The sequence below is a fragment of the Macaca mulatta genome, chromosome 6 (assembly GCF_049350105.2).
Source record: "Macaca mulatta isolate MMU2019108-1 chromosome 6, T2T-MMU8v2.0, whole genome shotgun sequence".
Lineage (NCBI taxonomy): Eukaryota > Metazoa > Chordata > Mammalia > Primates > Cercopithecidae > Macaca > Macaca mulatta.
The window spans coordinates 187968258-187996084 of NC_133411.1; the positions used below are offsets into that span (position 1 = coordinate 187968258).

The window sequence follows — 27827 nt, forward strand, 5'->3', positions numbered from 1 at the left end:
GTGCACCAAAAGCGGGAGTCGCAGCAGAGAGTTTAATGATCGTAGGGCAGCCAAATGAGGAGATGGGAGGAAACCTCAAATCTGCCTCCCTGAGAGGTTTGGGAATGGGGTTCTTAGCAGATCTGGCTCTGTGAAGGGCTAAAGTGTGGGGACTGATGATTGGTTGAAAAGTGAGGGGTCAAGTCATGGGACAGGGAGAGGAAGAAACCGCATTCCTGTGTGTAGTCGGTTCCCTGGTGGGGATCTTCCGACCCATTGGCATCAGCCATCCTGCTGGAATTCAGGATCTGGAAAACACCTTAAGCAATTCTTGGGTTAGAAGATCCAGTGTCAGAGATTCTGTCTATAGGAGCAATGGGGGAGCAGGTGGTCAGCACACTGCTCGACTCTTGGTTAGTTAGAGCTTCAGGGAAGTGGGTCAAAGTGCACCACTGCACCCTGCTCAGTGTCAACTGTAATTCTGCCTAAACTCTGGCTTGTAATTCTCGCTAACCCTGCGAGGGAGGTTTCAGAGCCATCAAAGGCGAGGGAATTCTTGCTAAGCTGGCTTCGCAGCATTCTTGCTAACACATCACAGGTGGGGGATGAGAAAGTCTTGTCAGATATGAAGAATTATCAGATAGATGTCAAGAATTGGGGGATTCTTGCTAAACTGACTTATCAAGACTGTTTGCGAAGACTGGGCTGGGCAGGACAGGATGAGGGCTAAGGTCAAGGCCTAGTGGAAAAGAGGGCTCAGAACGGCCTGACTCAAGTTTGATCAAGGAGGGAGTCTTTATCATTCTCTGCTGCTCAGAGCATTCTCCTCTCATTCATAGTGAAATCCACTGACATAAGATCCATTAAGAACCTCCACATTCTGCCCCCTTGCCTAGGATCTCCTACTGTTCTCTCCCTGTTCTTTCTGCTTCAGCAACAGTTCCTTCTTGTTCCTTCAGTAAGCCAGGCATGCTCCCACCTCAGGGTATTCGAGTTCGCTTTTCATTCTGCCAGAAAGACTTCCCACAGACACTTACATTGGCCCATCCCTCATCTTCTGAGCGTCTTTCTTCAAATGTCACCTTCTCAATGAAATGTTTCTTAACCATTCAAGAAAATCACAAACTCTCGGCCAGGTGCGGTGGCTCAAGCCTGTAATCCCAGCACTTTGGGAGGCCGAGGCGGGTGGATCGCGAGGTCAGGAGATCGAGACCATCCTGGCTAACACGGTGAAACCCCGTCTCTACTAAAAAATACGAAAAACTAGCCGGGCGAGGTGGCGGGTGCCTGTAGTCCCAGCTACTCGGGAGGCTGAGGCAGGAGAATGGCGTAAACCCGGGAGGCGGAGCTTGCAGTGAGCTGAGATCCGGCCACTGAACTCCAGGCTGGGTGACAGAGCGAGACTCTGTCTCAAAAAAAAAAAAAAAAAAAAAAAAATTGCAAATTCTCCCACCCTCCAAGTTCCTGTTCCCTTTTTAAATTCTTGTTTGCACTTATAGGGAAGTTTAAATTTTTCCCCTGAAGTTTTGATAATTTGACTCTATAAAACAAAATGATACATAGCTTAACAGGAAAAAAAAGGCATACAAATTTTATTAAAGTTCATACAAGCACAGGAGTGATACAAAATACAAAAACTCAAAGAAAGGCAAGATAGTGGATATTTTTATACCATCTTGAAGTTACAGGAAGAACAGGGGCTTGGGTCATGGCTAAGGCAGGTTATAGGAGGGAGAGAAGAGGAAAGACCTGAAGAAAAGGTAGACTCATTATGCAAATGAAGCTGCACAGGTAGCAGCCTAAGAATAGATGGTAGCCCATGGTTAAAGTTTCTGCACCGGATTTTCAAAGGTATCAGACTCTCAGTTAATCTTTCCCAGATCTGGACAAGGGGAGAGCCTCAGAGAAAGCCTATTCACCTCTGTTGTTTACTTCACTTCATTTCCTCTAGAGATGCAAGTCTCCTCTACAAAAGACTGCTTTTCAGGACTATTCCTGTCTGCAAGCTCTCTGAATAGCCATCTCAAGATATGTCAGAGAAGTATATTTTGGAGTGAAGTGTTTTGGTTGCCTTCACACTCATCTCTGTCGCAAAACATATTTACTCCTCTTATTATCTTTCCTCTCTCTCCTCCAGTAGAATTCAAGCTGCATTTGTGCACAGGTTTTGCCAGTTTTGCCTACTGGTGTATTTCTAGAATCTAGCACAATGTCAGGCACAGGATAAGTGTTCAATATAATTGTTGTTGTTGAATGAATCAATAATGAAATCCTATACAGTAATGAAAATGAATGAACTTTGCATGTATCAAGCTAGACTAATCTAAAAGTGTTTGTGTTGAACATATATACACACACACGATACATATATAAGCATAAATCTTTATATAAATTTATGCATAAATATATCTGCTATATACATACATATAACTTTATATCTACTATACACATACATATTGTATATTGAATATAATATACAATTGAAAATATACAATTGTATATTGTATGTATATAGCAGATTACCTTTATATACATACATATTGTATATTGTATGTATATAGCAGGTTAAGATTTAAAATGTTGCAAAAATAATGTTTAGGGACACATGCATGTGGAGTAATTATCAAACAAAACAAAGAATGCTGAAAGCAACTCAGGAAAATGACTTGGGAGCACTGTGAACAAGGCTTCCAAATTTGGGGTAAATTTCTCTTTTGTAACCCAAGTGTTGGGTATGTGGGTATTTGTTTTATTATTATTAAACTGTGGGCCGGGCACGGTGGCTCATGCCTGTAATCCCAGCACTTTGGGAGGCTGAGATGGGTGGATCATAAGGTCAAGAGATCAAGACCATCCTGGCCAACATGGTGAAACCCCATCTTACTAAAAATACAAAAATTAGCTGGGTGTGGTGGTGCGTGCCTGTAGTCCCAGCTACTCGGGAGGCTGAGGCAGGAGAATTGCTTGAATCTAGGAGGGGGAGGTTGCAGTGAGCCAAGGGCACGCCGCTGCACTCCAGCCTGGTGACAGAGTGAGACTCCATCTCAAAAAAAATAAATAAAAACAAACAAAAACTGTGCCTATGCATACATCATCTTCTGTGTATGGTACACATTAAAATAATTTAAAATAACATAACTATCTTGTGGTTTTGATTTGCATTTCCCTGATGTTTAGTAATGAACATTTTTCATATACCTGTTGGCCATTTGAATGTCTTTTTGAGAAATATCTATTCATATCCTTTGCCTATTTTTTTTTTTTTTTTTTTGAGGCAGGGTCTCACTCTGTCACCTTGGCTGGAGTGCAGTGGTGCTATCATTGCTCACTGCAGCCTCAGCCTCTGGGCTCAAGCAATCCTCTGCACTCAGCCTCCTGAGTAGCTGGGACTACAGGCCTGCACTGGCATGCCTGGCTAATTTTGTTTATTTTTTGTAAAGACAAGATTTCACTATGTTGCTGAGGCTGCTTTCGAACCCCTGGGCACGAGTGATCCATCCACTTCTACCTCCCAAAGTGCTGGGATTACGGGCATGAGCCATTGTGCCCATTTTTTTTTTTTTTTTTTTTTTTTTTTTTTTTTTTTTTTTTTTTTTGAGACGGAGTCTCGCTCTATCACCCAGGCTGGAGTGCAGTGGCCGGATCTCAGCTCACTGCAAGCTCCGCCTCCCGGGTTCACGCCATTCTCCGGCCTCAGCCTCCCGAGTAGCTGGGACTACAGGCGCCCGCCACCTCGCCCGGCTAGTGTTTTGTATTTCTTAATAGAGACGGGGTTTCACCGTGTTAGCCAGGGTGGTCTCGATCTCCTGACCTCGTGATCCGCCCGTCTCGGCCTCCCAAAGTGCTGGGATTACAGGCTTGAGCCACCGCGCCCGGCCCATTGTGCCCATTTTTAATGGGATTGTTTGTATACTGTTGTGTGTTTTTTTTTTTGTTTTGTCTTTTCTTTGAGATGGCATCTCGTTCTGTCGCCCAGGCTGGAGTACAGTGGCATGATCTGGGCTTATTGCAACCTCCACCTCCCAGGTTCAAGCAATTCTCCTGCTTCAGCCTCCCGAGTAGCTGGGGTTTCAGGCATGCACCACCACGCCTGGCTAATTTTTGTATTTTTAGTAGAGACGGGGTTTAGCCACACTGGCCCGCTGGTCACGAACCTGTTGGGTTATTTGAATTCTTTGTATATACGGGGTATTAGTCCTTTGTTGGATGAGTAATTTACAAATATTTTCTCTCAAGAAGTTGTCGCTTCACTATGTTGTTTCTTTTGCTGTGCAGACACTTTTTAGATTAATATAGTTCTTTTTATTTTTCTTTTTGTTGCTTGTGCTTTTGAGGTCTTAGCCATAGACCTCAAAAACACAGGCAACAACAACAAAAAATATTTGCCTAGATCAATGTCCTGAAGAGTTGTCTCGATGTTTCCTTCTATTAGTTTTATAGTTTGGGGTCTTTAAGTCTTTAATCTATCTGGAGTTGACTTTTATATATGTTGAGAGAGAAGGGGTCCAATTTCATTCTTCTGCATGTTGTTATCCAGTTTTCCCCAGAACCATTTATTTAAAGACATAGTCCTTTCCTCATTGTGTGTTCTTGGCACCTTTGTTGAAAATCAGTTGGCTATAAGTGGGTGCACTGATTTCTGGGTTCTCTTATTCTGTTCCGTGGGGGTGTGTGTATCTATTTTTATACAAATATCATGCTCTTTTGTTTACTAACACCTTCTAATTAGATATAAGCTCATTCCAGTTAGAATGACTATTATTAAAAAGACAAAACAAAACAAAAAAATGACAGATGCCAGTGAGGATTTGGAGAAAAGGGAACTCTTATACACTATTGGTGGGAATGTAAATTAGTACAGCCACTATGGAAAACAGTGTGGAGATTTCTCAAAAAACTAAAAATGGAACTACCATACAATCCAGCAACCCTACTACTGGTAAAGGGGGAGAAATCAGTGTATGAAAAGGATACCTGCCCTCACGTTTGTCACTGCACCATTCACAGTAGCCAAGATATGGATTCAACCTAAGTGTCCAGCAGTAGATGAATGGATAAAGAAAATGTCATACATAGACACAGTGGAATACTATTCCGCCATAAAAATGAATGAAATAATGTATTTACATCAACATGGATGGAGCTGGAGGTCATTATGTTAAGTGAAATAAGCCAGGCACAGACAGACAAGTACTCCATGTTCTCACTTACATTCGAGAGTTAGAAAACTTGATCTCATGGACATAGACAACAGGAGGATAGATACCAAAGGCCAGGAAGGCCAGAAAGGAAGGGGAATGAAGAGAGGTTGGTTATGGGTACAAACATACAGTTAGATGGAAGAAATAATTTCTAATGTTTAATAGCAGACTAGGGTGACTCTACTTAGCAATAATATTATGGATATTTCAAAGTAAATAGAAGAGAGGGCTTGAAATGATACCCACGCATAAAAATGATAAATGCTTAAGGTGATGGATACCCAGTACTGTGACTTGATCATTACACAGTCTATGCAGGTAACACTCACATGGGTATTATGTAAATTATTTTGTATCAACAGAAAAATAATCACAACCAGCGGTGGGAGCGACAGCACAGGGATCCTCCTAAATGCATCTAATTCCGGATTTTGTTTTTCAAACCACTCCGCTTGCCTAACAAGTGCGCGGGCTGTAGGCAGCACGGCCAGCAGCGGGAGGCCTCTTGCCTCGTGTGCGGCTTGCGGACTCCCTCGCCCTGCAGCGCCTACGCGGACTGTCGCCCTTCAGGGCTCTCGCTGGCGGAGGCGGTTCCTCTCCCGGAGGTCGCCGCGCGCACCGCGGCGTCCCCTGGGAAGTGTAGTCGGCGCGGGGCCCGAGGCATGCCGGGAGTGGTAGTTCTCCCGGGGTCGGCGGGGTTTCGGGGACAGTTCGCGGCCTTTCGGGGGTTCTCCTGGCTTGGGCCATCCCGGCTTGGCTAGAATTGCCGGCCTGGGGCCGAGGCGCTCGCAGTGGCCTCTTCCGGGCCGGCGTGGATCCGGGCCTCTCCAGCCAGTGGGCCGCGTGCAGCCTCGTCTGGGCTTCTGGGAGCAGCCCTGCGCGGCTAGGGGCCCTTGGCCACTGGGTCCGGGGCGCGTCGGGAGCGGCCTGGACTGCCGGAGACCCGCGGAGGGAGCGCCTCGCCGGGTGAGCTGGGTGCGCCGGGCCGTTGAGGTGGGGGTGCCAGCCTTTTGTCATTGTTCATGCTGCGGTTTTCTTCTGTGCGTTTTCTTCTCAGTAACGGAAATAATAAAAGCAGTAGCTGATGCCCGCCAAGAGCGCTCCGGTGCCAGGCAGCGGACTGGCGCATCGCCCGAACGCACCCGCGCATCCCTGCTAACGGAGAGGGTGGTTCCCGCTCTGTCCGGGGGAAACCGAGGCAGGGTGGCGAGGCCATTGTCCAGGTGTAACTGGGGCCTGGGGCTTGGATCAGGATTCCCTTCCCGGCTCTACTACTTTCCGTTGTGACTTTGGATTCTCAGTCTCCGTCACGTTTGTAAATGCGAAGATTAAAAATACTGCCTGGAAAGCACTCACCGCTTCCTGGGAGGAGGTGCGCGTCGCCGCGTGACCGAGGCCTTGCACGGCAGCTTTCCCTGGGCTGGTCGAGGCACTCGCTGGAGCTGGCCCAGCAGAGCCCCAGGTTGGCTCCATGCCACGGGCACCCTGAGGAGTCGCAGCAGATCGCAGGCCTGTAGGCCCTCACACTTGCCTGGCTGCCCCAGGCAGCCTCTGCCCCTGCTCTCTGTGGGGCAGGCACGGTTTCCACCCCTCCCACCGGGGGTTTGTGTTTGGGCAGCGACGGCTGTTTCTGTCTGTGGATGCCATTGGAGGCGGCACCTGTGGAGTATTATTTAGGAGGGACAGCAAAGCTCTGGCATGTGTCTTGGGTGGGGACAGTGTCTTAATCCTGTTACTTTGGGTAAAGTCCCGGCGAAGATGTAGTAAGAGGCTGGGAAAGCTGAGTGGTTGGATTATGCCCACAGTTTCTTGGGGAGAACATAGCACTCTACGGAAGGGCCACTCAGGGCAAGCAGTGGGGTCTGTCACTAGGGTGGAGATGCGGGGAAGCCTGTTTATCATGGCTTCCACAGGGAGGAAAGGGCGAGGCAGGGCAGTCAGGCTGAGGATCAGCTAGCTAGGCTGGAAAGTGGCACCCGAGGAAACTGGATATTCATTGCAACTGTTAGGGCGTGCAGTTTAAAGCTAGCTAAGGACTCCAGACATCCATGGGTGAGTCACAGTTTGCCTAGAGGTAGCTGAGAGGCCCTCAAGTGGAAGTTAAAGAGTCGAAGTGCAGAAATAGAAGTATGGAGAAGGGGTGGAGGTTGGCAAATTGCCCTAGTGAATGCTTGTCTTGGTTTACGTCATTATGTGGGGTGGCTTTTTTGAGACCTGATGGACGTTATGGGCGGTTGTAACTTCCTCTGTCCAAGCCATCTCCTGACACCAGGGTTCCTCTTGACACCTTCTTCCTCTGCAGACCCACTGTGTCCACACTGCTCTCCCTGGGCAGGAGCACTGAGGAGGAAGGGATGGCTGTGGATCTGCTGCCCGCTCAGGTGAGAGTGAGTCAAGTTTGTCTTTTTCATCCGTCGGCTTCTGGATGCAGAGATGGTAGACACGTTTCCAGACTCTGTCCAGGTACTTTTTGGTCCAACTAAAACGATGAAGAATCCGGAGCCTCAAAAGTTTTTCCCAGTGTCTTGGGCTTAGCGAGGGGCTGCTGAGGAATGTGCCTCTTTTGTCCCCAGACCACTCTTAATTCACCCCACTCACTTTGTGATCAACATTTGAGGCAGTTCTGAGCATATGCTTCCGGCTGCGGTGGAGCTTGGTGGGGAGAATGGGGCATGAAGCTGTCTTTGTCTTCACGGAGGATATAGTCACACTTGGGGCTAAGATGTGGAAGGGCTGGAAGACACTCTCCACAGCATTGACTGAGCCCTGTGTACAGGATCCTGGGCAGCACGCAGGGATGGAGAAAGGAAAGCCGTCGTTTCCATCTTCTGGGAGTTCGTGGTATCGATCTTATGAAACATAATTAAATGTTCAGGGGAAATATCCCAGAAGTGGGGGCATTCTGAGTTTATGCTGGAGGCCAGGACTGATACTGGTGCTTAGAGAAGACTAAGGGCATCCCAGAAGGAGTTCAGCATGGCTTGGGCTTTGAAGCCCAGAGGTGGGGAGGACGCAGGCCTGGGGCCTTCCCCTCCTAGCGCAGCGGGGATGTTAAGCTGTCCAGATGTCCCTCTCACCTGTCTAATTGATGCCTCTCTTTCCTTCTCTGATTCTTCTCTTTCTTCCCTACTAGTTTAGCCTTCCTACCTGGGCTCTTTTATCTTGTTCTTTCCCCATTCGAGATCCATTTTCATTACTTTAACCCTCAGCTTTCTGAGTATCTTCCCCAACTCTGTCCTCAGACCTAACCTTTTTCCCTAGCATTCCTGTCTGTCATTCCGACGTGGAAGTCCCATCTTTCCTTCACACCAGCTCCCTTTCCTAGTCCTCTCCCTTCTGTGCATTTTCTCTTCTGCCATAACCCCAAAGCCTATTTTTCATTGACTCCTTTTCCAATAGCCCATAGGCTAGAAATATGGACTCTGGAGCTTGACTTCATGGCTTCGGATCCAAGCTAGGGATGTGGCCCTGAGCAAGTTATTTTATCTCTCTGTACCCCATTTCCTCAATTTTGGTGGGGTTAATAATATACATACCTCATTGAGTTGCTGTGAGCATTAATAACAGTAGTAGCTGGGCACAGTGGCTCACACCTATAATCCCAGCACTTTGGGAGGCCAAGGCAGAAGGATTGCTTGAGCCCAGAAGTTTAAGACCAACCTGAGCAACATAGTGAGGCCTTGTCTCTATAAAAAATTAAAAATAAAGTAGCTGGGTGTGGCAGCACCTATAGTCCCAGATACTAAGAAGGCTGAGGTAGGAGGATCACTTGAGCCCAGGAATTCGAGGCTGCAAGTGAGCTATGATTGTGCCACTGCGCTCCAGCCTGGGCAACAGAGTGAGACCTTGTCTCAAAAAGAACCCCCAAAAGTAGTAACTATAAGCATATTTACTGCCTCCGACTAGCTGGGATTACAGACATGTGCCACCATGCCCTGCTCATTTTTTGAATTTTCAATAGAGACAGGGTTTCACCTTGTTGACTGGGCTGGTCTCGAACTCCTGGCCTCAAGTGATCCACCTGCCTTGGCCTCTGAAAATGCTGGGATTCCAGGTGTGAGCCCCCGTGCCTGGCACTGGTTGAGTATTCTGTAGAATGCCCCTCCATTGTGATTTGTGTGATGCTTTTTCTCATTATTAGCCTGGGGTTTGGGTTTTGGGGAGGAAGGTCACAGAGATGAAGTGTCAGTCTGATCACATCATACTACAATTGCATACTAATAACATGACTTATCCCTGTTGCTGTTCCTCTTTATCACCTGCCTGAGGCACTGTTTGTCAAGTTTCTCCACTATACAGTTACCTTCTTTTTCTGCCTTCCCATATACTGTATTCCTTAGAAAGACGACACTTACGGCGTGGCGAGATAGGCACCACTCCTAGAGGTGAAGAATCGACATACATTATTTGGAAATCTGTATGGAGGATTGTCACGTCTCTCCATTTATTTATTTATTCAAACATTTATTTATATCAGTATGGCAACCATGGATCTTTCTGCTCTCTGTACATATATCAATTATGCTTTAAAAACTTTTTTTTAGTGGTTACCCTATAGTTTTCAATATAAATTTACAACTAATCGAAGTCTGCCTTCAAATAACATTATAGTGCCCCATGGGTAATGGAGGTGTCTTATAACAGAGCACTCCTCCTTCCTTCCCCTCTTCCTTATGGCGTTGCTGCCATTCATTTCACTCATCCATATGCTGTCACCACCCAGTACACTGTTACTATTGTTCATTTAAGCAAATAGTTATCTTCTAAATCAAGAGTAAGGAAAATACAAGATTTTATGTTATCATCATTTGTTCCTTCTCTGTCTTCCCGCCTGTCTTCACATAGATTCAAGTTTCTGATCTGTGTTATTTTCCTTCCCCATGACAAAGGAGGACTGCTGGTGATGAATTCCCTTAGTTTTTGTTTGTCTGAGAAAGCTTTATTTCTCATCCTTGTTGAAGGATAATTTCTCTGGATATTGAATTCTACATTGGTGATTTTTTTCCCTCAGCACTTTAAATATTTTGTTTCACTCTCTTCTTGTTTACATGTTGCTCATGAGAAAATCCACTGTCATTCTTATCCTTGTTCTCTATAGGTAAGATTTTTTTCCCTGTCTCCTTTCAAGGTTTTCCCTTTGCTTCTGGTGTTCTAAAGTTTTAATATAATATGCCTAGGTGTAGATATTTTGGTAGTCATCCTGCTCGTTCTTCTCTGACCTTTCTGGATTTGAGGTTTGGTGTCTGCCGCTAATTTTGGAAAATTCTCAGCCATTATTACTTTGGATATTCACCTGCTCTGTTCTCTCTTTCTTCTCCTTATGGCATCCCAATTACACTGTAATTTTAAATGATGAAGTAGAATTGTATTTTTAACATGGAAGGATATACATGCTATATAGTAAGAAGATTAGGGATATGAAATAACAGTAATCATTTATCATTTCTCACAGTTTCTCTGGGTCAGGAATGCAGGTATGTGGGAGAAACAGCTTGCCACACAAAGTCTGGTGTCTCGGCTGAGAGATGTAAAGACTGGAGGCTATAGAATCATTTGAAGCCTCAGCCGTTCACGTGTTGGGTAGTTGATGCTTGCTGTTGGCTCACTGCTGTGATCACAGATAGAGCTGTTGGAAGGAGCATCTACCTGTAATGTCTCCATGTGTCTTGGGCTCACAACATGGTGACTAGGCTCCAAAAGTGAGCATCCAGTGAGCCAGGCGAGAGGTGTGTTATTTTACTACCTTTCCTTGGAAGTTACATAGATCATTTCCATTGAATTCTACTGGACAGCTTCAAAGGAAGGAAACATAGAACTCACTTCTTGGTGGGAGAAATGTCAGTGTCACATTAGACAAAGAGCATGTAAGATGAGAGAGAAATTGATGCGGTCATCTTGGGAAAGTATAATCTTCCACATCTGTCAGAATCAAAATATGAATATAGCCTGTAATCCCAGCACTTTGGGAGGGCAAGGCAGGCAGATCACCCTGAGGTCAGGAGTTCAAGACCAGCCTGGCCAATGTGGCAAAACTCTGTCTCTACTAAAAATACAAAAATTAGCTGGGTCTGGTGGCACATGCCTGTAATCCCAGTTACTTGGGAGGCTGAGGCAGGAGAATCATTTGAACCCAGGAGGTGGATGTTGCAGTAAGCTGAGATCGTGCTACTGCACTCCAGCCTGGGTGACAAAGCGAGACTCTGTCTCAAAAAAACAAAACAAAACTATATATATATGTGTGTATATATACACACACACACACGTACATATATGTGTATACATATGTGTCTCTTTTTAACAGAGACAGAGTTTTGCTTTATACACATATATGTACATATGTGTGTGTGTTTATGTATATATATATATATGCATAGACTTTGATCTAATACTTCAGTGTCTAACAGTTTATCTTATAAACATAGGCATACCCAGAGATAGCCATATGAGACTGGTCATTGTGCATTGTGACAGCAAAAAACAGAAACCATCTAAATAATACTAAATAAGGAAAATGGTTAAAATAGTTATGGTATTTATACAGTGGAATATATCATGCACTAATGAAAAGGAATACACTTTGGAAGGCCAAGGTGGGTGGATCATGAGGTCAAGAGATTGAGACCATCCTGGCCAACATGATGAAACCCTGTCTCTACTAAAAATACAAAATTAGCTGGGTGTGGTGGTGTGCACCTGTAGTCCCAGCTACTCAGGAGGCTGAGGCAGGGAGGCAGAGGTTGCTGTGAGCCAAGATGGCGCCACTGCACTCCAGCCTGGCGACAAAAAAAAAAAAAGAATGAGGTTTGAAGTTGGACATAGTGGCTCACGCCTGTAATCTCAGCTCTTTGGGAAGCTAAGGTGGAAGAATGGCTTAAGGCCAGGAGCTCAAGACCAGCCTGGGCAACATAGCAAGACCCTGGCTCTACAGAAAAACAAGAGAATTATCTGGGCATGGTGGTACACATCTATAGTCCCAGCTACTCGAGAGGCTCAGGTGGGAAGATCACTTGAGCCCAGGAGTTCAAGGCTATTGTGAGCTATGATTTATTGCACTATTGCACTCCAGCCTACGCAACAAGAGTGAGACCCTGTGTGTTTAAAAAAAAAAAAAAAGATTTCTATATGCAGATGTGATAAAGATCCATGAAATGCTAGTAAAGCAGGATTGAGAATTTTCCCATTAAAAAAGGATGCATGTGTAACCACTGCTAGTTCCCTGTAGAATGGGACCGCTAGTTGGAGTCAGGAGAGAATCCCTAACTTGGCACTGCGTGTTCTTTTGTATCCTTTCTATTCTTTAGCATGTGTCTGTTTTCATACTGTTTAGAAAATAGTCAAAAGAACCCATGTGTGTGTAATTGGATATAAAACCTGGAATATATTTCTTTTTTTTTTTTTTTTTTTTTTTTGAGACGGAGTCATGCTCTGTCGCCCAGGCTGGAGTGCAGTGGCCGGATCTCAGCTCACTGCAAGCTCCGCCTCCCGGGTTCACGCCATTCTCCTGCCTCAGCCTCCCAAGTAGCTGGGACTACAGGTGCGCGCCACTTCGCCTGGCTAGTTTTTTGTATTTTTTAGTAGAGACGGGGTTTCACCGTGTTAGCCAGGATGGTCTCGATCTCCTGACCTCGTGATCCGCCCGTCTCGGCCTCCCAAAGTGCTGGGATTACAGGCTTGAGCCACCGCGCCTGGTCAAAACCTGGAATATATTTCTAAAAGGAACAACTTGTCTTGAGTAATAGGATTTAGTATGACTTACATTGTTTTGTTTTTGTTTTCAATTTATACATTTTTTTCTGAAGTTTAATTTTAGTTTCTGATTATGTTTAATTTGTATACTTTTTTAAAAGCAAATGAAATTTTAAAAGAAAAAGAATGCTTTTTTTTTTTTTTTCTGGAAGTATTCTAAGGCCTAGGGGAACAGACTGGCGGTAAAGATGGAAGTTGGGTTTGCCGTGAGTGTCCTGTTTGCAGCAGCATGGAGCCTGTATTGGTGTGCCAGGGCACCATAACAAAATACCAGAGACGAGATGGCCTCAACAGTGGAAATGTGTTTTCTTGCAGTTCTGGGGGCTAGAAGTCCAAGATCAAGGTGTGGGCGAGTCTGGCTTCTCCTGAGGCCTCCTTGGCTGGTTGATGGCTGCCTTCTCGCTGCCTCCTGCCACGTGGCTTATCCTGTGCACGAGCATGTCTGTGTCCTAATCTCTTCTTCTTATAAGCACATGCCATGTTAGATTAGGATCCAGCCTAAAGACCTCATTTTAACTTAATTACCTCTTTAAAGATCTTGTTTCCAAATACTGTTACATTCTGAGGTATAGGGGTATAAGCCAGAAATAAAATTAGAAGGCCCCCTGCAGCTGTCTGATTGGACTTCCTCCTCGACCCTCGAAATTTAACCTCAAAGACTGGTTCAGGCCGTGACGGGAAGTAGGGGTCGGACATGCCTCATTGTACCCCTCCAGCATTAATACCAACACAAACCTTAAGTCTGATAAGAAACATTTACAGTCTATTCTCTCTAAAGCCTGCTACTTGGAGGTTTCATCTGCCTGACAAAACCTGGGTCTCCACAACCCCTTATCATGACCCAGACATTCCTTTCTACTGATGATAACTCTTTCGACCAACTGCCAATCAGAATATGTTTACCAAAAATACAGAAATGAGCAGGGCATTGTGGCATGTGCCTATAATCCCAGCTACTCAGGAGGCTGAGGCAGCAGAATCTCTTGAACCTGGGAGGCGGAGGTTGCAGTGAGCCGAGATCATGCCACTGCACTCCAGCCTGGGCGACAGAGCAAGACCCCATCTCAAAAACAAACAAACAAAAATCACCAGATACTTACTTTTCTAGCTTTAATTATAGATAAGGTACAGGCTTGTGACCCAAGCTGGACGTACTTCAGACTTTCAATCAGGAGCTAGAGATATGAGGAAACAGGAACAGAACAAAGGTCTCCAACCCCCGGTTTTACAGACCGGTACCAGCTCCTGGCCTATTAGGAACCAGGCTGTGCAACAGGAAGTGAACAGCAGGTGAGCGAGCATTACCAGCTGAGCTCTGCCGCCTGTCAGATCGGCAGCGGCGTTAGATTTCATAGGAGCATGAACCCTGTTGTGAATGGTGCATGTGAGGGCTCTAGGTTGTGTGCTGTTTATGAGAACCTAATGCCTGGCGATCCGAGATGGAACAGTTTTATCCTGAAACTATTCCCCCAACCCTGCTGTCTGTGGAAGAATTGCCTTCCACGAAACCTGTCCCTGGTGCCAAAAAGGTTGGGGACCTCTGATGTAGAATACAGTTTGGTAATTTGTGGCAACATCAGTAACTTGAATTCCTAGAGGAAGGAGGAGTGGCACAGCAAAAGCAGTAGCTGTCTCATGCTGGTGAGGCTGTACCATCTACTTTTCCATGACAACAGTATTCTCACAAGTCTGGTTTCCTAGTGTGATCCTGGCCGTGGTCCAGAATGTTGCTGCCCTAGTTTCTGTTTTATTTTCCAAGCCTAGTTCTGTGACTATCAGGTTCCCTGGAGCTACCTGGTCCTTCGTGTAAATGAGCCAAAGTCAGTTTCTATTGCTGGAAACCTAACAAACTTCACATTTCTTATAATCTTCCTGTAACGCCACCTGCCACAACCCAGATTCTCATCTTTATTTTAAAAATACAGCTTAGACAACAAGTGTTTCTAAGTGAGAACATGATAAGCATTTTGGGTGGAGTTATCTTTCCTTGTGCAGTACTTTCTCTTCCATTTCCAGATGATTAGCAGCCTTGATCTCTCTTTTTTTTTTTTTTTTTTGAGACGGAGTCTCGCTCTGTCGCCCAGGCTGGAGTGCAGTGGCGCAATCTCGGCTCACTGCAAGCTCCGCCTCCCGGGTTCATGCCATTCTCCTGCCTCAGCCTCCCGAGTAGCTGGGACTACAGGCGCCCGCCCCTGCGCCCAGCTAATTTTTTCTATTTTTAGTAGAGACGGGGTTTCACCATGGTCTCGATCTCCTGACCTTGTGATCCGCCCGCCTCGGCCTCCCAAAGTGCTGGGATTACAGGCGTGAGCCACCGCGCCCGGCCTTTTTTTTTTTTTTTTTTTTTTTTTTTTTTTGAGATGGAGTCTTGCTCTGTCGCCCAGGCTGGAGTGCAGTGGCACATTCTCGGCTCACTGCAAGCTCCGCCTCCCAGGTTCACGCCATTCTCCTGCCTCAGCCTCCCAAGTAACTGGGACTACAGGCGCCCGGCTAATTTTTTGTATTTTTAGTGGAGATGGGGTTTCACCTTGTTAGCCAGAATGGTCTTGATCTCCTGACCTCATGATCCTCCTGCTTCAGGGATCATGAGGGATTACAGGCGTGAGCCTGGGATTACAGGGGTGAGCCACCGCGCCTGGCCCTGATCTCTTTTTTTAAATGCCAGTAGGACTCCCTTAGTCATTGTGAAAAATAAAACACTCTCACACATTGCTACTCACTCTAGGGAGGTGGGGGGAGATACCACACACTCATGAGAACAACTGGATGAGATTATTGATAAGATGTCTTTCAGATCTGGGGTTCTAGGAGTCTGTCATTTTCTTATTTCTTAATATTTAATGAGCTTTGCTAGGCTCACTGAGTTTTTAAAATATATTTTCAAAAAGATACATGTGCTTCCAGCTTCTGGTAATAGAGAAATAGCTCTTTTCAGACGAATTCATGTGTGGATAACTACTACACTCTGGATAAAATATAAGCAACCTTAAGGTACTGGAGAGAAGTCAAAAGCAGACATTGGACACCTGTGTATATTTGGAAGAAGGAATTGTCACCAGATAAATTTTCTGGTTTTTACAGCTTTTTGCCTGGGAGTAGGCCACAGTCAGCACCAATAGAATGATCAAAACTTGGTCACAAACTTGCAGTCTTACTGGTGTGAAGAACCACAAGATAGAGTTTGAGGCAAACTTAGCAGTTGGAAAGTGAGAGGAGGAATCTTGGAAAGGAGAGAGGCAGAGAAGGGAAGCCCCAAATTCTGTGCACAAACTGTGCCCAAATCTCTAGCTGACCCCTGAACCATACATGCACAGGACAGACTCAAAGTAGCCCAAATAAGAACTGAACAAAGATATTTGATGCTGCCTGCTAGAGAGGTGGCAGAGTTTGGAATTTGACTCCAACTAAATTAACTACCTGCTTAAAAAAAACTCAGTACTCTTCAAAGGAACATAGCAAAATCCAGTTTCTACACATTGTGTACTATACAATTTCCAGGGTAAGGTAGCATATGAAGAAATGAGAAAGAGCAACCAAAACTCAAGAGGAAGACAATCAGTAGAGACAATGACCTGGATGACCCAGATATTAGAATTCACAAAGATTTTAAAACAACTGTTATAATTGTGCTCAAGGACTTAAAGGAAAATATACATGTAAAGAATGAACTAATAGGAAATGCAAGCAGAGAAATAGAGATTGTGAAAAAAGTAATTCTAGACTATGAAATTTTAAAACTGAAAAGTCAGATAACTGAAATTGTAAAAAAAAAAAAAAAAATTAATGAATAGGCTTAACTTTTGGAAATGAACATAAGTAGAAGTCAGTGACAGTTGAAGATAGAAATTATCCTATCTGAAAAACAGGGAGAAAAAAAAGCCTCAGTTACCAATTAAATGATATTAAAAGGTCTAATATATATGAAGTTAGAGTTCTAGAAGGAGAGGGACAGAGAATGGTACAAACTATATTAAAAGGAAATAATGGCCTAAAATTTATCAAATTTGGTAAAAAACATAATTTTACAGATTTATAACATTTGATGAATCTCAACCTGGATAAATACAAAGGAGGTCACAGCTATACATATCATTGATCAATGACATGCAATAGAAATATAGTGTGAACCAAGAATGAAAGCCACATACCTAATATAAAATTTTCCACCAGCCACATTAAAAAAGTAAACAGAAGCAAATAAATTAACTTTAATAATGTATTTTCTTTGACCCAGTATGTCCAAATATTATTTCCACATGAAATCAATATAAAATTGTTATTGAGATAACTTGCATGTATGTTTGTGTGTGTATGTATATGTTGGTATGTGTGTGTATATATGTTTTTAAGTAAATCATCTGGTATTTTATACAGATAACATATCTCAATTCAGAAGAGCCACATTTCATGTATTTAGTAGCCACATATAGGTAGCTGGTCTCTACCATATTAGGGAAAGTCATAGAGAAATCACAGAAACCAAAGATTTGAAAGCAGGCTGAGAAAAACTGTACTACATGCAGAGAATCAATATTTGAATGACCATTGGCTTCTCATCAGAAACGACAAAGACCTGAAGCAATAGAATGACATTTTACATGCTGAAAGAGAGAGAGAAAAAAAAACCAACCCCGAATTCTATATCCAATGAAAATACTCTTCAAGAATCAAGATGAAATAAAGGCATTTTCAGGCAAAATAAAATTAAGCTAATTCATTGCCAGCAGGCCTGTACTATAAGATATACTAAAAAGGAAGTTATGTAAGTTAAAAGAAAAATATACCAGAGGGGAACTCTGATTTTAGGAAGAATGAAGAGCATTAGAAATGGTAGCTATCTGGATAAATATAAAATACTTTTTTTCCCTCTCGATTTCTTTAAAATGCAGCTGACTGCTTAAAGCAAAATAATACTATTGTATTATAGGAGGGAGTTTATAATGTAGGCAGTTATAATGTAAATAATAACCATGAAGATAGAATTTATTTAACATCTGAACTGGAAAAGCTCTATCTTTTTATCTGGAAAAGCTCTATATTTTTCTCTGGAAATTCTTGGATGTCTATTTTTTTGACTCTTGGCCAAAACAAGATAAAGGCAGCATTTTTTTTTTTTTTTTGAGACAGAGTCTCGCTCTGTTGCCCAGGCTGGAGTGAAGTGGTGTGATCTTGCCTCACTGCAGCTTCCCTGGGTTCAAACAATTCTCATGTCTCAGCCTCCTGAGTAGCTGGGACTACAGGTGCATGCAACAAGCCTGACTAATTTTCTGTATTTTTAGTAGAGATGGGGTTTCACCATGTTGCCCAGGCTGGTCCTGAACTGCTGAGCTCAGGCAGTCCACCCACCTTGGCCTCCCAAAGTGCTAGGGTTACAGGTGTGAGCCACCGAACACCGCCATCAGCTTGTGTGAGTTTGTTGTTGTTTTGTTTTGTTTGTTTTTTCAGAAGGAGTTTTGCTCTGTCTCAAGTGATTCTCCTGCCTCAGCCTTCTGAGTAGCTGGGATTACAGGCATGCGCCACCACTCCTGGCTAATTTTTGTACTTTTTTTTTTTTTTTTTGGTAGAGACGGGGTTTCACTGTGTTGGCCAGGAAGGTCTTGAACTCCTGACCTCAGGTGATCTACCTGCCTCCGCCTCCCAAAGTGCTGGGATTACAGGTGTGAGCCACCATGCCCGGCCTGGCTTGTGTATTTTTAAGATCTCAATGCCAGTGGCTACTCCTGGTAAGCTTCCTTACTGATGGCTTGCGACTGGCCTTAAAGATTTGACAGGACTTGCTTGATTACATACAGTGCCCCTGCTGAGAGTTCCTCCTTTGAGCTCTCCGACACCAAGATTCTTCACACAGATCCAGAGTCATGGCATGGTCTGTGCAAATAAGGGAGGCTGCACATGGAGTGTCTCTTGGTTTTGTAGTGCTTCCCTGAACTCTCTCTCTTGCTGTGTTGTACCCTTTGCCTTTAAATAAAAACCTTAACATGAATATGCTCAGTGAAGTTCGGTGAGTGCCATCAACTCTCTAAACTGGGAAAATCTTTGTAACAACTATAGCATAAAGAAGAGTGGTGATGTCCTCTATACTTGCCATATTCTTGCATTCTATGTGAAATGATATATTAGCTCTAAATAGGTGATGAGAAACCAAAAATGCATATTATAATTATTCAAGTAACCACTAAAAATACAAAGAGGTCTAACTAAAAAGTCAACATATAAATTAAAATAGGCCAGGTGTAGTGGCTCATGCCTGTAATTCCAACATTTTGGGAGGCTGAGGCAGGTGGGCCATGAGGTCAAGAGATCGAGACCATCCTGGCCAACACGGTGAAACCCCGTCTCTACTAAAAATACAAAAATTAGCTGGTGGCACACGCCTGTAGTCCCAGCTACTCAGGAGGCTGAGGCAGGAGAATTGCTTGAACCTGGGAGGCAGAGGTTGCAGTGAGCTGAGATCGTGCCACTGCACTCTGGCCCGGCGACAGAGCGAGACTCTGTCTCAAAATATATATATAAATATAGTAAAGTGGAATTTAAGAAAATTCAAAGCAAAGGAACACACAAACATACATACACACAATCTCCCAAAGTGTAAAAAACTGTAAGCCTAATGATAGGGTATAAAGTAATAAGTGAAAGATTGCTTTTCTGCCCCTCTCCACAAATATCAAAGAATAACGAGGGTGACAGCTTGTATTCTTCCAGATAGCTTTGCATGCATCATGTATGTATATACAGATGTAGAGTTTTTCAACAAATATAGATTCTTTTGTGGCTGGTTTTTTCATATGAATCAATAATATATCAAGGTCAAATTCCAGTGTCATAGAGATCTACCTCATTCTATTTAATGGCTGCATAACATTTCATGGCATCAATATACTATAATTTGCTTCTCCATTCCCTTATTGATAGATATGTAGGTGGTCTTCAATTGTTCACATTGTATTTCTTTCTTACTGCTGCTATAACAAATTACCACAAATGCAGCATCTTAAAACAGCATAAATGTATTCTTTTACAGTTCTGGAAGTCAGAAGTCTGAATTCAGTTTTGCTGGCTTGAGATCAGGCTGTCGGCAGGGCTGGGTCCTTCTAGAGGCTCTCGGGGAAAATCTATTTCCTTGCCCTTTTCACCGTCTAGTGTTTCCCTGCAGCCCTTGGCTTGTGGCCCTTTCATCCATCTTCCAAGCATAGCACTCCACTCTCTGCTTCTGTCATCACATCACCTTCTCTTGAGAAAGATCCCAGGCTGGTATTTACACTCCTTGTTGGCAGGAACTTTGCCTGTCTTCCCCTCCTCCCACTGCGTGTGGCATGTGTCATTGTTCCCAGTGAGTATTCCATAAATACTTGTTTAACTAAATAAATAGCTAATGGATGGTTCCAAAAATTACATAAACAGTTGATGTGAAATAGTTAGAATCCTGGGGTTTTCTGTCCATCCCACTGTCACTTTCTTACTATGTCTTCCGTTGAAGAAGACGGTCCTGGGTGAGCAGGAGTGCATTTGCCATTACAGGAGTCCGTGACATTCAGGGATGTGGCTGTGTTCTTCAGCCAGGACGAGTGGTTGCACCTGGACTCTGCCCAGAGAGCCTTGTACCGGGAGGTGATGCTGGAGAACTACAGCAGCCTGGTCTCACTGGGTAAGAATTTTTGCCTATGACGAAGAATCTGTTATAGGAATGCCTCACAGATCCATCTTTGGGGTTCCGAGCCTGTAGTTTTTTGCCCTAGTGAGCCCCTCGGAAAGGTTGAATTGCTATAGAGTTGAAAGTGTACATTCCTGTTGTGATGCCCTTCTTGCTATTTGTTTCTCTACCCTCCACTCTCCCTCACATCCCACCGCCAATCAGATTTTCCTCCTTGGAGTAGGCCAGTGAGTAGATCCCAGTTTAGATTCTGAAAAACATATAGGGACCCCCCATCTTAGAGGCATTCATTGCCAGGGCCCTATAATGTTTCTGAACGGAGACCTTCCCCACCCATTGACAGCTCCAGTGCCCCTGAGAAGTGCTAGTGCTGCCTTGTCTGCCTCTCAGGCCTCGCGTCCTTTGCTGTGTCGGTTCAGAGTGAGTAGTACGTGAGTTCTTGGATTGCTCTTCATGCTATTTGTTCAAGCTTCCTTTCCTTCCTCATGAGCAGGGATTCCATTTTCAATGCCAAAGTTGATTCATCAGTTGCAACAAGGAGAAGATCCCTGCTTGGAGGAAAGAGAAGTCCCTTCAGACACCTGTGTAGGTAAGTGAGAGGCTGGGAAATGGGCACAAGAGAGTCTTCATAGACACGTAGGTCACAAAGAGGCAGTTCTTGGGAAACTCTTGGAAATACTGAGTTCTATTGAGATGCTCAGGCAGTTGTATTTTGTTTGAGTTGTATAGGTTAAAGTACACACAATTACCTAATTGCAGTTATCTAATGTTAACCTATTTTCTGTCATGGATTGATGAAAGGAAATCAGGTTTCAACAGAGAGTAGTTTAGAGTCACCTCAAACTAAATCTTTTCACCCAGAATCAAAGCTGAGCTTGGGACTTGGACATATTTCAGGACTTTAAGACATACTGACTTCAACTCTCCTGCAGGTTTTCATTATTCTCAAGAGAGTCCTACAAAGAGAGTGAGTGCAGTCTTTCGGTTGCAGCTTATTAGAAGAAATGAATATGTCTCTCTTTGTGATAAAATTAAAAGGGGAAAATACAAAGAAAGGTAATATGAAAAAAACTGTTATTCTTCCAATCACCAGGGATAGATTGTTGCACAGGGGCAATTTACTCCATATTTTCCTCTTTTTTATAATGAGCATCTTAAACTTTAATTACATAGAATCGTCACAGTCATGCTGCAGGGCTGTTGTAATTTTCAAAACCTGAACGTCCCCCCACTCCTTTTTTTTTTTTTTGAGATGATTCTCTGCCAGGCTGGAGTGTGGGGTGTCATCACAGCTCACTGCTCTGTCACCCAGGCTGGAGTGCAGTGGTGTGATCACAGCTCATTGCTCTATCACCCAGGCTGGAGTGCAGTGGTGTGATCACAGCTCACTGCATTCTCTGCCTCCCAGGCTCAAGCGATCCTTTCACCTCAGCCTCCTGAGTAGCTGGGACCACAGGTGCGTGCTACCACACCTAGCTAATTTTTTGTATTTTTGGTAGAGACGGGGTTTCACCATGTTGTCCAGGCTGGTCTCGAACTCCTGAGCTCAGGTGATCCACCTGCCTCAGCCTCCCAAAGTGCTGGGATTACAGGTGTGAGCCACCATGCCTAGCCTTCCTCTTTTTAACAGACTGTTTCCCCCTTCGCAGACTACAATATAAAATCAGTCACATGAAATAAAGAAATTTAAGAAAACCAATCCAAATATTTAAAAAATTATTGGGTATGGAGTTTCAGAGAGAACATGGGGAGATAATACAATGAAAGGGACATGTGAGTAAGAAGGAGAAAGTAGGCTGCCTGCTTCATTGCCTGGTATATGCAGAGTGGAAAACGATGACAGAGTGGAGTATCCCATGGAATTCAACGTGGGCTTCTCATTTGGCATTTTTCTGTATCCTCATATCTTCTACCCAGCCTGTTCTTCTGCATCTAACTTTACTTTACCTGGGTGGAATCACTTCATTTTCATTGTTAATTTGTCCTGTGTATTCTCCCATGCCATTCCTTAACCCATTCACCCCACTTTCCTTTATCCCATCCTGTTCTTCCCAAGATTCAGGTCAGCATTTGAAATCTGATTGTACACTCTGCTTTTACATATACTGTTACCAGTTTTATTGTCTCACTGATACATCAGTTTGTTTCTTCCAGCAGAGGAGGCATTAATTCTTCTGATTCATTTTAGGTTTCAAGACTTGGCCTGAAACAGAAGCATTGCCTCATAGACAGGACGTTTTTGTAGAGGAAACATCTCAGGGAATGATAAAGGAAGAATCCATTAAGGATGGTCCCTGGGACCTTAACTCTGAAGAAGCTGTGGAATTTGAGAGCAGGATAGAAGAGGAGCAAGAGAAGAAACCTCTCAGGCAAATGATAGTCTCGCATGAGAAAACCATCAGTGAAGATGGAAACCATACGAGTCTTGAATTGGAGAAAAGCTTATTTATAAATACAGCTCTCGTCGCACAACAGAGTGTTCCTATAGAAAGGATACCCAATATGTATTATACATTTGGGGAAGATTTTAAACAGAATTTGGATCTCATGAAATGCTTCCAAATTTACCCAGGAGGAAAACCTCACATCTGTAATGAATGTGGGAAGAGCTTCAAGCAGAATCTTCATCTTATTGAACATCAGAGAATTCATACAGGTGAGAAACCCTACAAATGTAACGAGTGTGAAAAAACCTTCAGCCACAGATCATCCCTTCTTTCTCATCAGAGAATTCATACTGGAGAGAAACCTTACAAGTGTAATGAGTGTGAGAAAGCATTTAGCAACAGTTCAACCCTTATCAAACATCTGAGAGTGCATACCGGAGAGAAACCGTATCGATGTAGGGAGTGTGGTAAAGCCTTTAGCCAGTGTTCAACCCTCACTGTACATCAGAGAATTCATACTGGAGAGAAACTCTATAAATGTGGTGAATGTGAGAAGGCCTTCAACTGCAGAGCAAAACTTCACAGGCATCAAAGAATCCATACAGGCGAGAAACCCTATAAATGTAGTGAGTGTGGGAAGGGTTACAGCCAGTTTACCTCTCTGGCTGAGCATCAGAGGCTTCATACTGGAGAACAGCTGTATAAATGCCTGGAATGTGGGAGAACCTTCACACGTATTGCAACCCTTATTGAACATCAGCGCATTCACACTGGACAAAAACCTTATCAATGCAATGAATGTGAGAAAGCCTTCAACCAGTATTCCTCCTTTAATGAACATCGGAAAATTCATACTGGGGAAAAACTTTATACATGTGAGGAATGTGGGAAAGCCTTTGGTTGCAAATCTAACCTTTATAGGCATCAGAGAATTCATACCGGAGAGAAGCCGTATCAGTGTAATCAGTGTGGAAAGGCGTTCAGCCAGTATTCATTTTTAACGGAACACGAGAGGATCCACACTGGGGAGAAACTGTATAAATGTATGGAATGTGGGAAAGCCTACAGTTACAGATCAAACCTTTGTAGACACAAAAAAGTTCACACTAAAGAGAAACTCTATAAATGGAAGGAATATGGGAAACCATTAATCTGCAGCTCCTCACTCACTCAGTATCAGAGATTTCTTAGAGGAGATAAGGCCTATGAGGCTTAGTTCATCTCTCAAATAATCCAGGACTTCTCATTGGGTCATAAGGAGAATAATCAATAGGGTACAAACTCCTAATAGATTTGTCTTTTTTACTTCTCCTGAAGGAAATATGTTAGTTGCCACTAAGTAATGATAACATTGATCAGTGAAATTATGAAGAGCACTGACTTGCTAAGTTTTAAAAGAACCATAAATTTGAAGGTTTCTAAAAACCTATGAAAATTTAATTGATAGAAAAAATGTAAAAGGCCTAACTTTTAAAAAATCATGAAAAATAGTTAAATATACATTTTGTTTCTCTCATAAGACTATATTCCCTTTATAAGAGTAAGCTTCAATGTGTGAATTTTCTTTTAAAAACAGTCACTGAGTTATTAATAATGTAAATAAGTGTGTGGCCTTCTTTAAAATAGCCAGCCAACATAGGAAGCGCTTATTTTCATAAAGGGAAGCTAAACATAAAAAGGAATTATTTAAATTTAACTCTTCACCTGGAAATAATAAAGCTCTTTTTATGAGCTGTCCCACCAGCAACTTATATATGTAAACATACGTATATACACATATGCATGTGTGTGTGTGTAAACGTAAAAGTCCTTTATTATTAAAAAATGTAGTTTTATTAATTTAGAATTTAGTTCTTAAAATCTTGCCCAAAGGTAGACTCTCTTACTTATCTTCTGTCATTTCTTAAATTGACATAGTTTTATATAACTGAACTGAGTACTATTATAGTACCGTAGAAGGCGGATTAACTGAAGCAGCTGGAAAGACTGTTAAGCACATACTTTGTTATCTGTTGCAGAAGGGATATATTTGGCAGAACCTGAGGCTACATGTCTGGTAGCTCATTAGATCCAGGAGAGGTTTAATTATAGCCTTTCATTGTACTAATGAAGAACCTGAACTTAGTGAACAGAGTCAAGACTAGAATCTAGGTCTTCGGATCTGGTATTTTGTGATGATTATAGACTTATTTCCAACCTGAGGTCCCAACAGTACTGTTTGTTTTGTAGCCTAGTTAGACATAGTTGCAGTAATTTAAAGTTACAGTTTTATCTATAAGGGTTTCCTCTCACCTTAATCTTAATAATTGACTCACAACTATATTCTTTTTTCTTATGAGTCCCTAATTATGCCTGCTTTTATTATAATTGTACTTAAATCTGTAAAGCTAGCTGAGGTCCAGAAAGTGTAATTGCTTTTGGATACTTCACATATAAGATTGCCTTCTTATTACACATATTTTAGGAATTATTTTGTGGAAAGTTATATATGAAGAGTTAATTATTAAGCATTCTTTTCATCAATTGAAATGTTTAGTTCCCCCCAGGCATTTTTCCTCCAACTTTATATTTGACTTTCATTGAATTCACAGTTGGTATCATAAAAAAAAAATTATTCTAATACAATTAGCTAGACCTTCTGAGAAAAATATTAGAATTAAATCCAAGCAGTCAGTATATTTCTTAATTGACTGGTTTTAGCTTATCAGAAAGTTATTGTTTTATGTATTTAAATACATTTACAAAGAAAATGAGGCTTTTAAACAGACCTCAATATTTAACATTGTACCCAGTAGTGGTGAGCATGCTTAGTACCCAAATTTTGGTTCCTAAATGCCATTCCCCACTAACAGGAACCAGAGTTCCTTGGAGAAGTGGCTGATTCCATGTTTGGAGCAGGGGAAGTGGGTGGTGTGGCTAAAATACTTTTTTTTATTAAGAAAATAAAATGAAAAGCAAGATAGTATTTGAAGACTAATGGGGTAATGTCAGAAGGGGACAGGCGCCAAGTCGAAGGTATTCTCACGGGCCAAATTTAGGACAACTTAAAATCAAAAAGAATAATCACTGATATTGCTGATAATGCTAAGAAGGAAAAGAAGTTCATAATGATGAAAGTAGAGAAAAAAGAAAACTCGTTATAAAATTATTTGAAGAATGTCTTCTTTTAAATGTACACAGAATGATAGATTTGGAAAAATTACCATTTTACAACCCTTAATGTAATTAAATCTGGCAAAAATCAATGGTAAAACCCATTAGGTGAAAAAAATTTTAAGGAACTTTGTTTACAAGGTGTCAGAAGATCACAGATACCTATTGCAAAAGAATCGCCTTTACAATGAGATTTGGCTGTCAAACTGCATTTCCCTACTTCTGGAATAAGCCAACATTATGTGGCTCTTGATAGGACGCAGTATGAAGCATGTGTGATCATCCTTGATGTACTGCCAAAAATGTTTACCCCAAATTTAATTAAATCTTTTGTCTAGACTTATCTTCCTATTTAAAGAAATACAAGGAGTAGAGGAACAAGTTGAATTACACATTATGGAAATAGACAAGTCCAGAGTTGGTACAGGATAACTGGTCTGGAATTTTTTTAAAAATTTATTTTAAAATGGTTTTCTTAAATGTACTTTTTAAACACAACATGAGAAAGGTGTTAAAACTGGTGTAATAGCTCAAAAGAATAAGTATTCCAGATTTCGGGAGGAATGAAGAGGGAGATATTCAGAAACCTTCACCAGAGTCCCCCTACCTTGATCATAGTGGATTAATGATGTGCTTTGTAGATGTGGTTAGTCAATGACACCAGCTTGACGGATCTTTCTTTCTGCTCCACACCCCATTGAGTTATCTGGTCCCCTTGGCTGATGAAGAACCATTAGGCGAGGAGCACTGGCATCATCCAGGGTGATGTTCTTCAAGGGACTGACCAACTGCTCAGGTCGAGGAGCTGCAACAGCCTTGGGGCCCTCACAGACCCGCCACACATTCCAGGTGTTGCACTTGCCAGTGCGCTGATGAAGAGTCACTGAGAACTCTACCTCATCTCCTGCCTGGAGCTCAAGGCCATCCTCAACTTCATTCACATGGAAAAAGCTTCTTGCTATCTCCTACTTCATAGTTAATGAAGCCAAACTGATCTTTCACACATTCCACTGTGGCCCTATGCAGGGGTGTGAGGTTGTAAGCCATAGTTTGTAAGCCAGGGCATTTTGGCCCTGGTCTGGACTTTTCAAAAAGCAAATGTAATAAAACAAAAAGTGGTCTCTTCTAGATTAAGGCAAGAGAGATAATCGAATGGAAAGTGTGATCCTTTATTAGCTTCTGATTCATTAAAAAAAAAAACCTATAAAAGACATTTGAGGGGCTATTTGGGGAAATAGGAAGATGGAATGGGTATTAGATAAATGTGGTGTGTTTGATTTTTCTAGAAGTGATAATTGAGTTACGTCGGATAATGTTCTAATTCTTAGGAGATGCATGCAGAAGTTTTTTTAAGTTTGAAAAGTCATGATGTGGGCAGCATATTTTCAAATAAATATGTACAAAATTAGTCAACTTTTTTTGTGGTGGATGTAGAGATGTTCATTGGTCATTTAAAAAATTTTTCTATGTGTCAGTTTTTAATAAAAATTAATGCAAAAAGTGATTGGATAAAGTGATGAATCTTTCAATCAGAATTCTTCATTTATATTCTTAGGAAGTTCCTGTTTAAGAGTTAATCCTCCAGTGATGTAATTGTTGGAAATAAAGTAACTGGGTGGTACTGGGTTCCCTTTAAATGGAATGAGCATGCTCCACTTTCTCTCTCATGCTAAATGTAACTAAGGCATGGAGCAGCTGTCTGGGCACCAT

At 42.6% G+C, this 27827-nt stretch overlaps 1 protein-coding gene across 3 annotated transcripts; it reads left to right on the forward strand.

Annotated features, from left to right (window-relative positions):
- The first annotated feature begins 5802 nt into the window (after positions 1-5802).
- On the forward strand, positions 5803-27617 carry ZNF354C (zinc finger protein 354C). Of its 3 annotated transcripts, none has more exons than XM_028849983.2 (5): positions 5803-6146; positions 7483-7561; positions 20445-20571; positions 21071-21166; positions 22766-27617. In XM_028849983.2, exons 2-5 carry the CDS (start codon positions 7535-7537, stop codon positions 24178-24180), a joined length of 1665 nt encoding a protein of 554 aa, XP_028705816.2. In that variant the 5' UTR covers positions 5803-6146; positions 7483-7534; the 3' UTR covers positions 24181-27617. The 3 variants fall into 3 exon arrangements, with proteins under 3 accessions (XP_028705816.2, XP_028705819.2, XP_028705817.2); XM_028849986.2 differs by having other exon boundaries at positions 5812-6146; positions 20921-21166; XM_028849984.2 differs by lacking the exon at positions 7483-7561 and having other exon boundaries at positions 5820-6146; positions 20921-21166.
- The last annotated feature ends 210 nt before the right edge of the window (positions 27618-27827 follow it).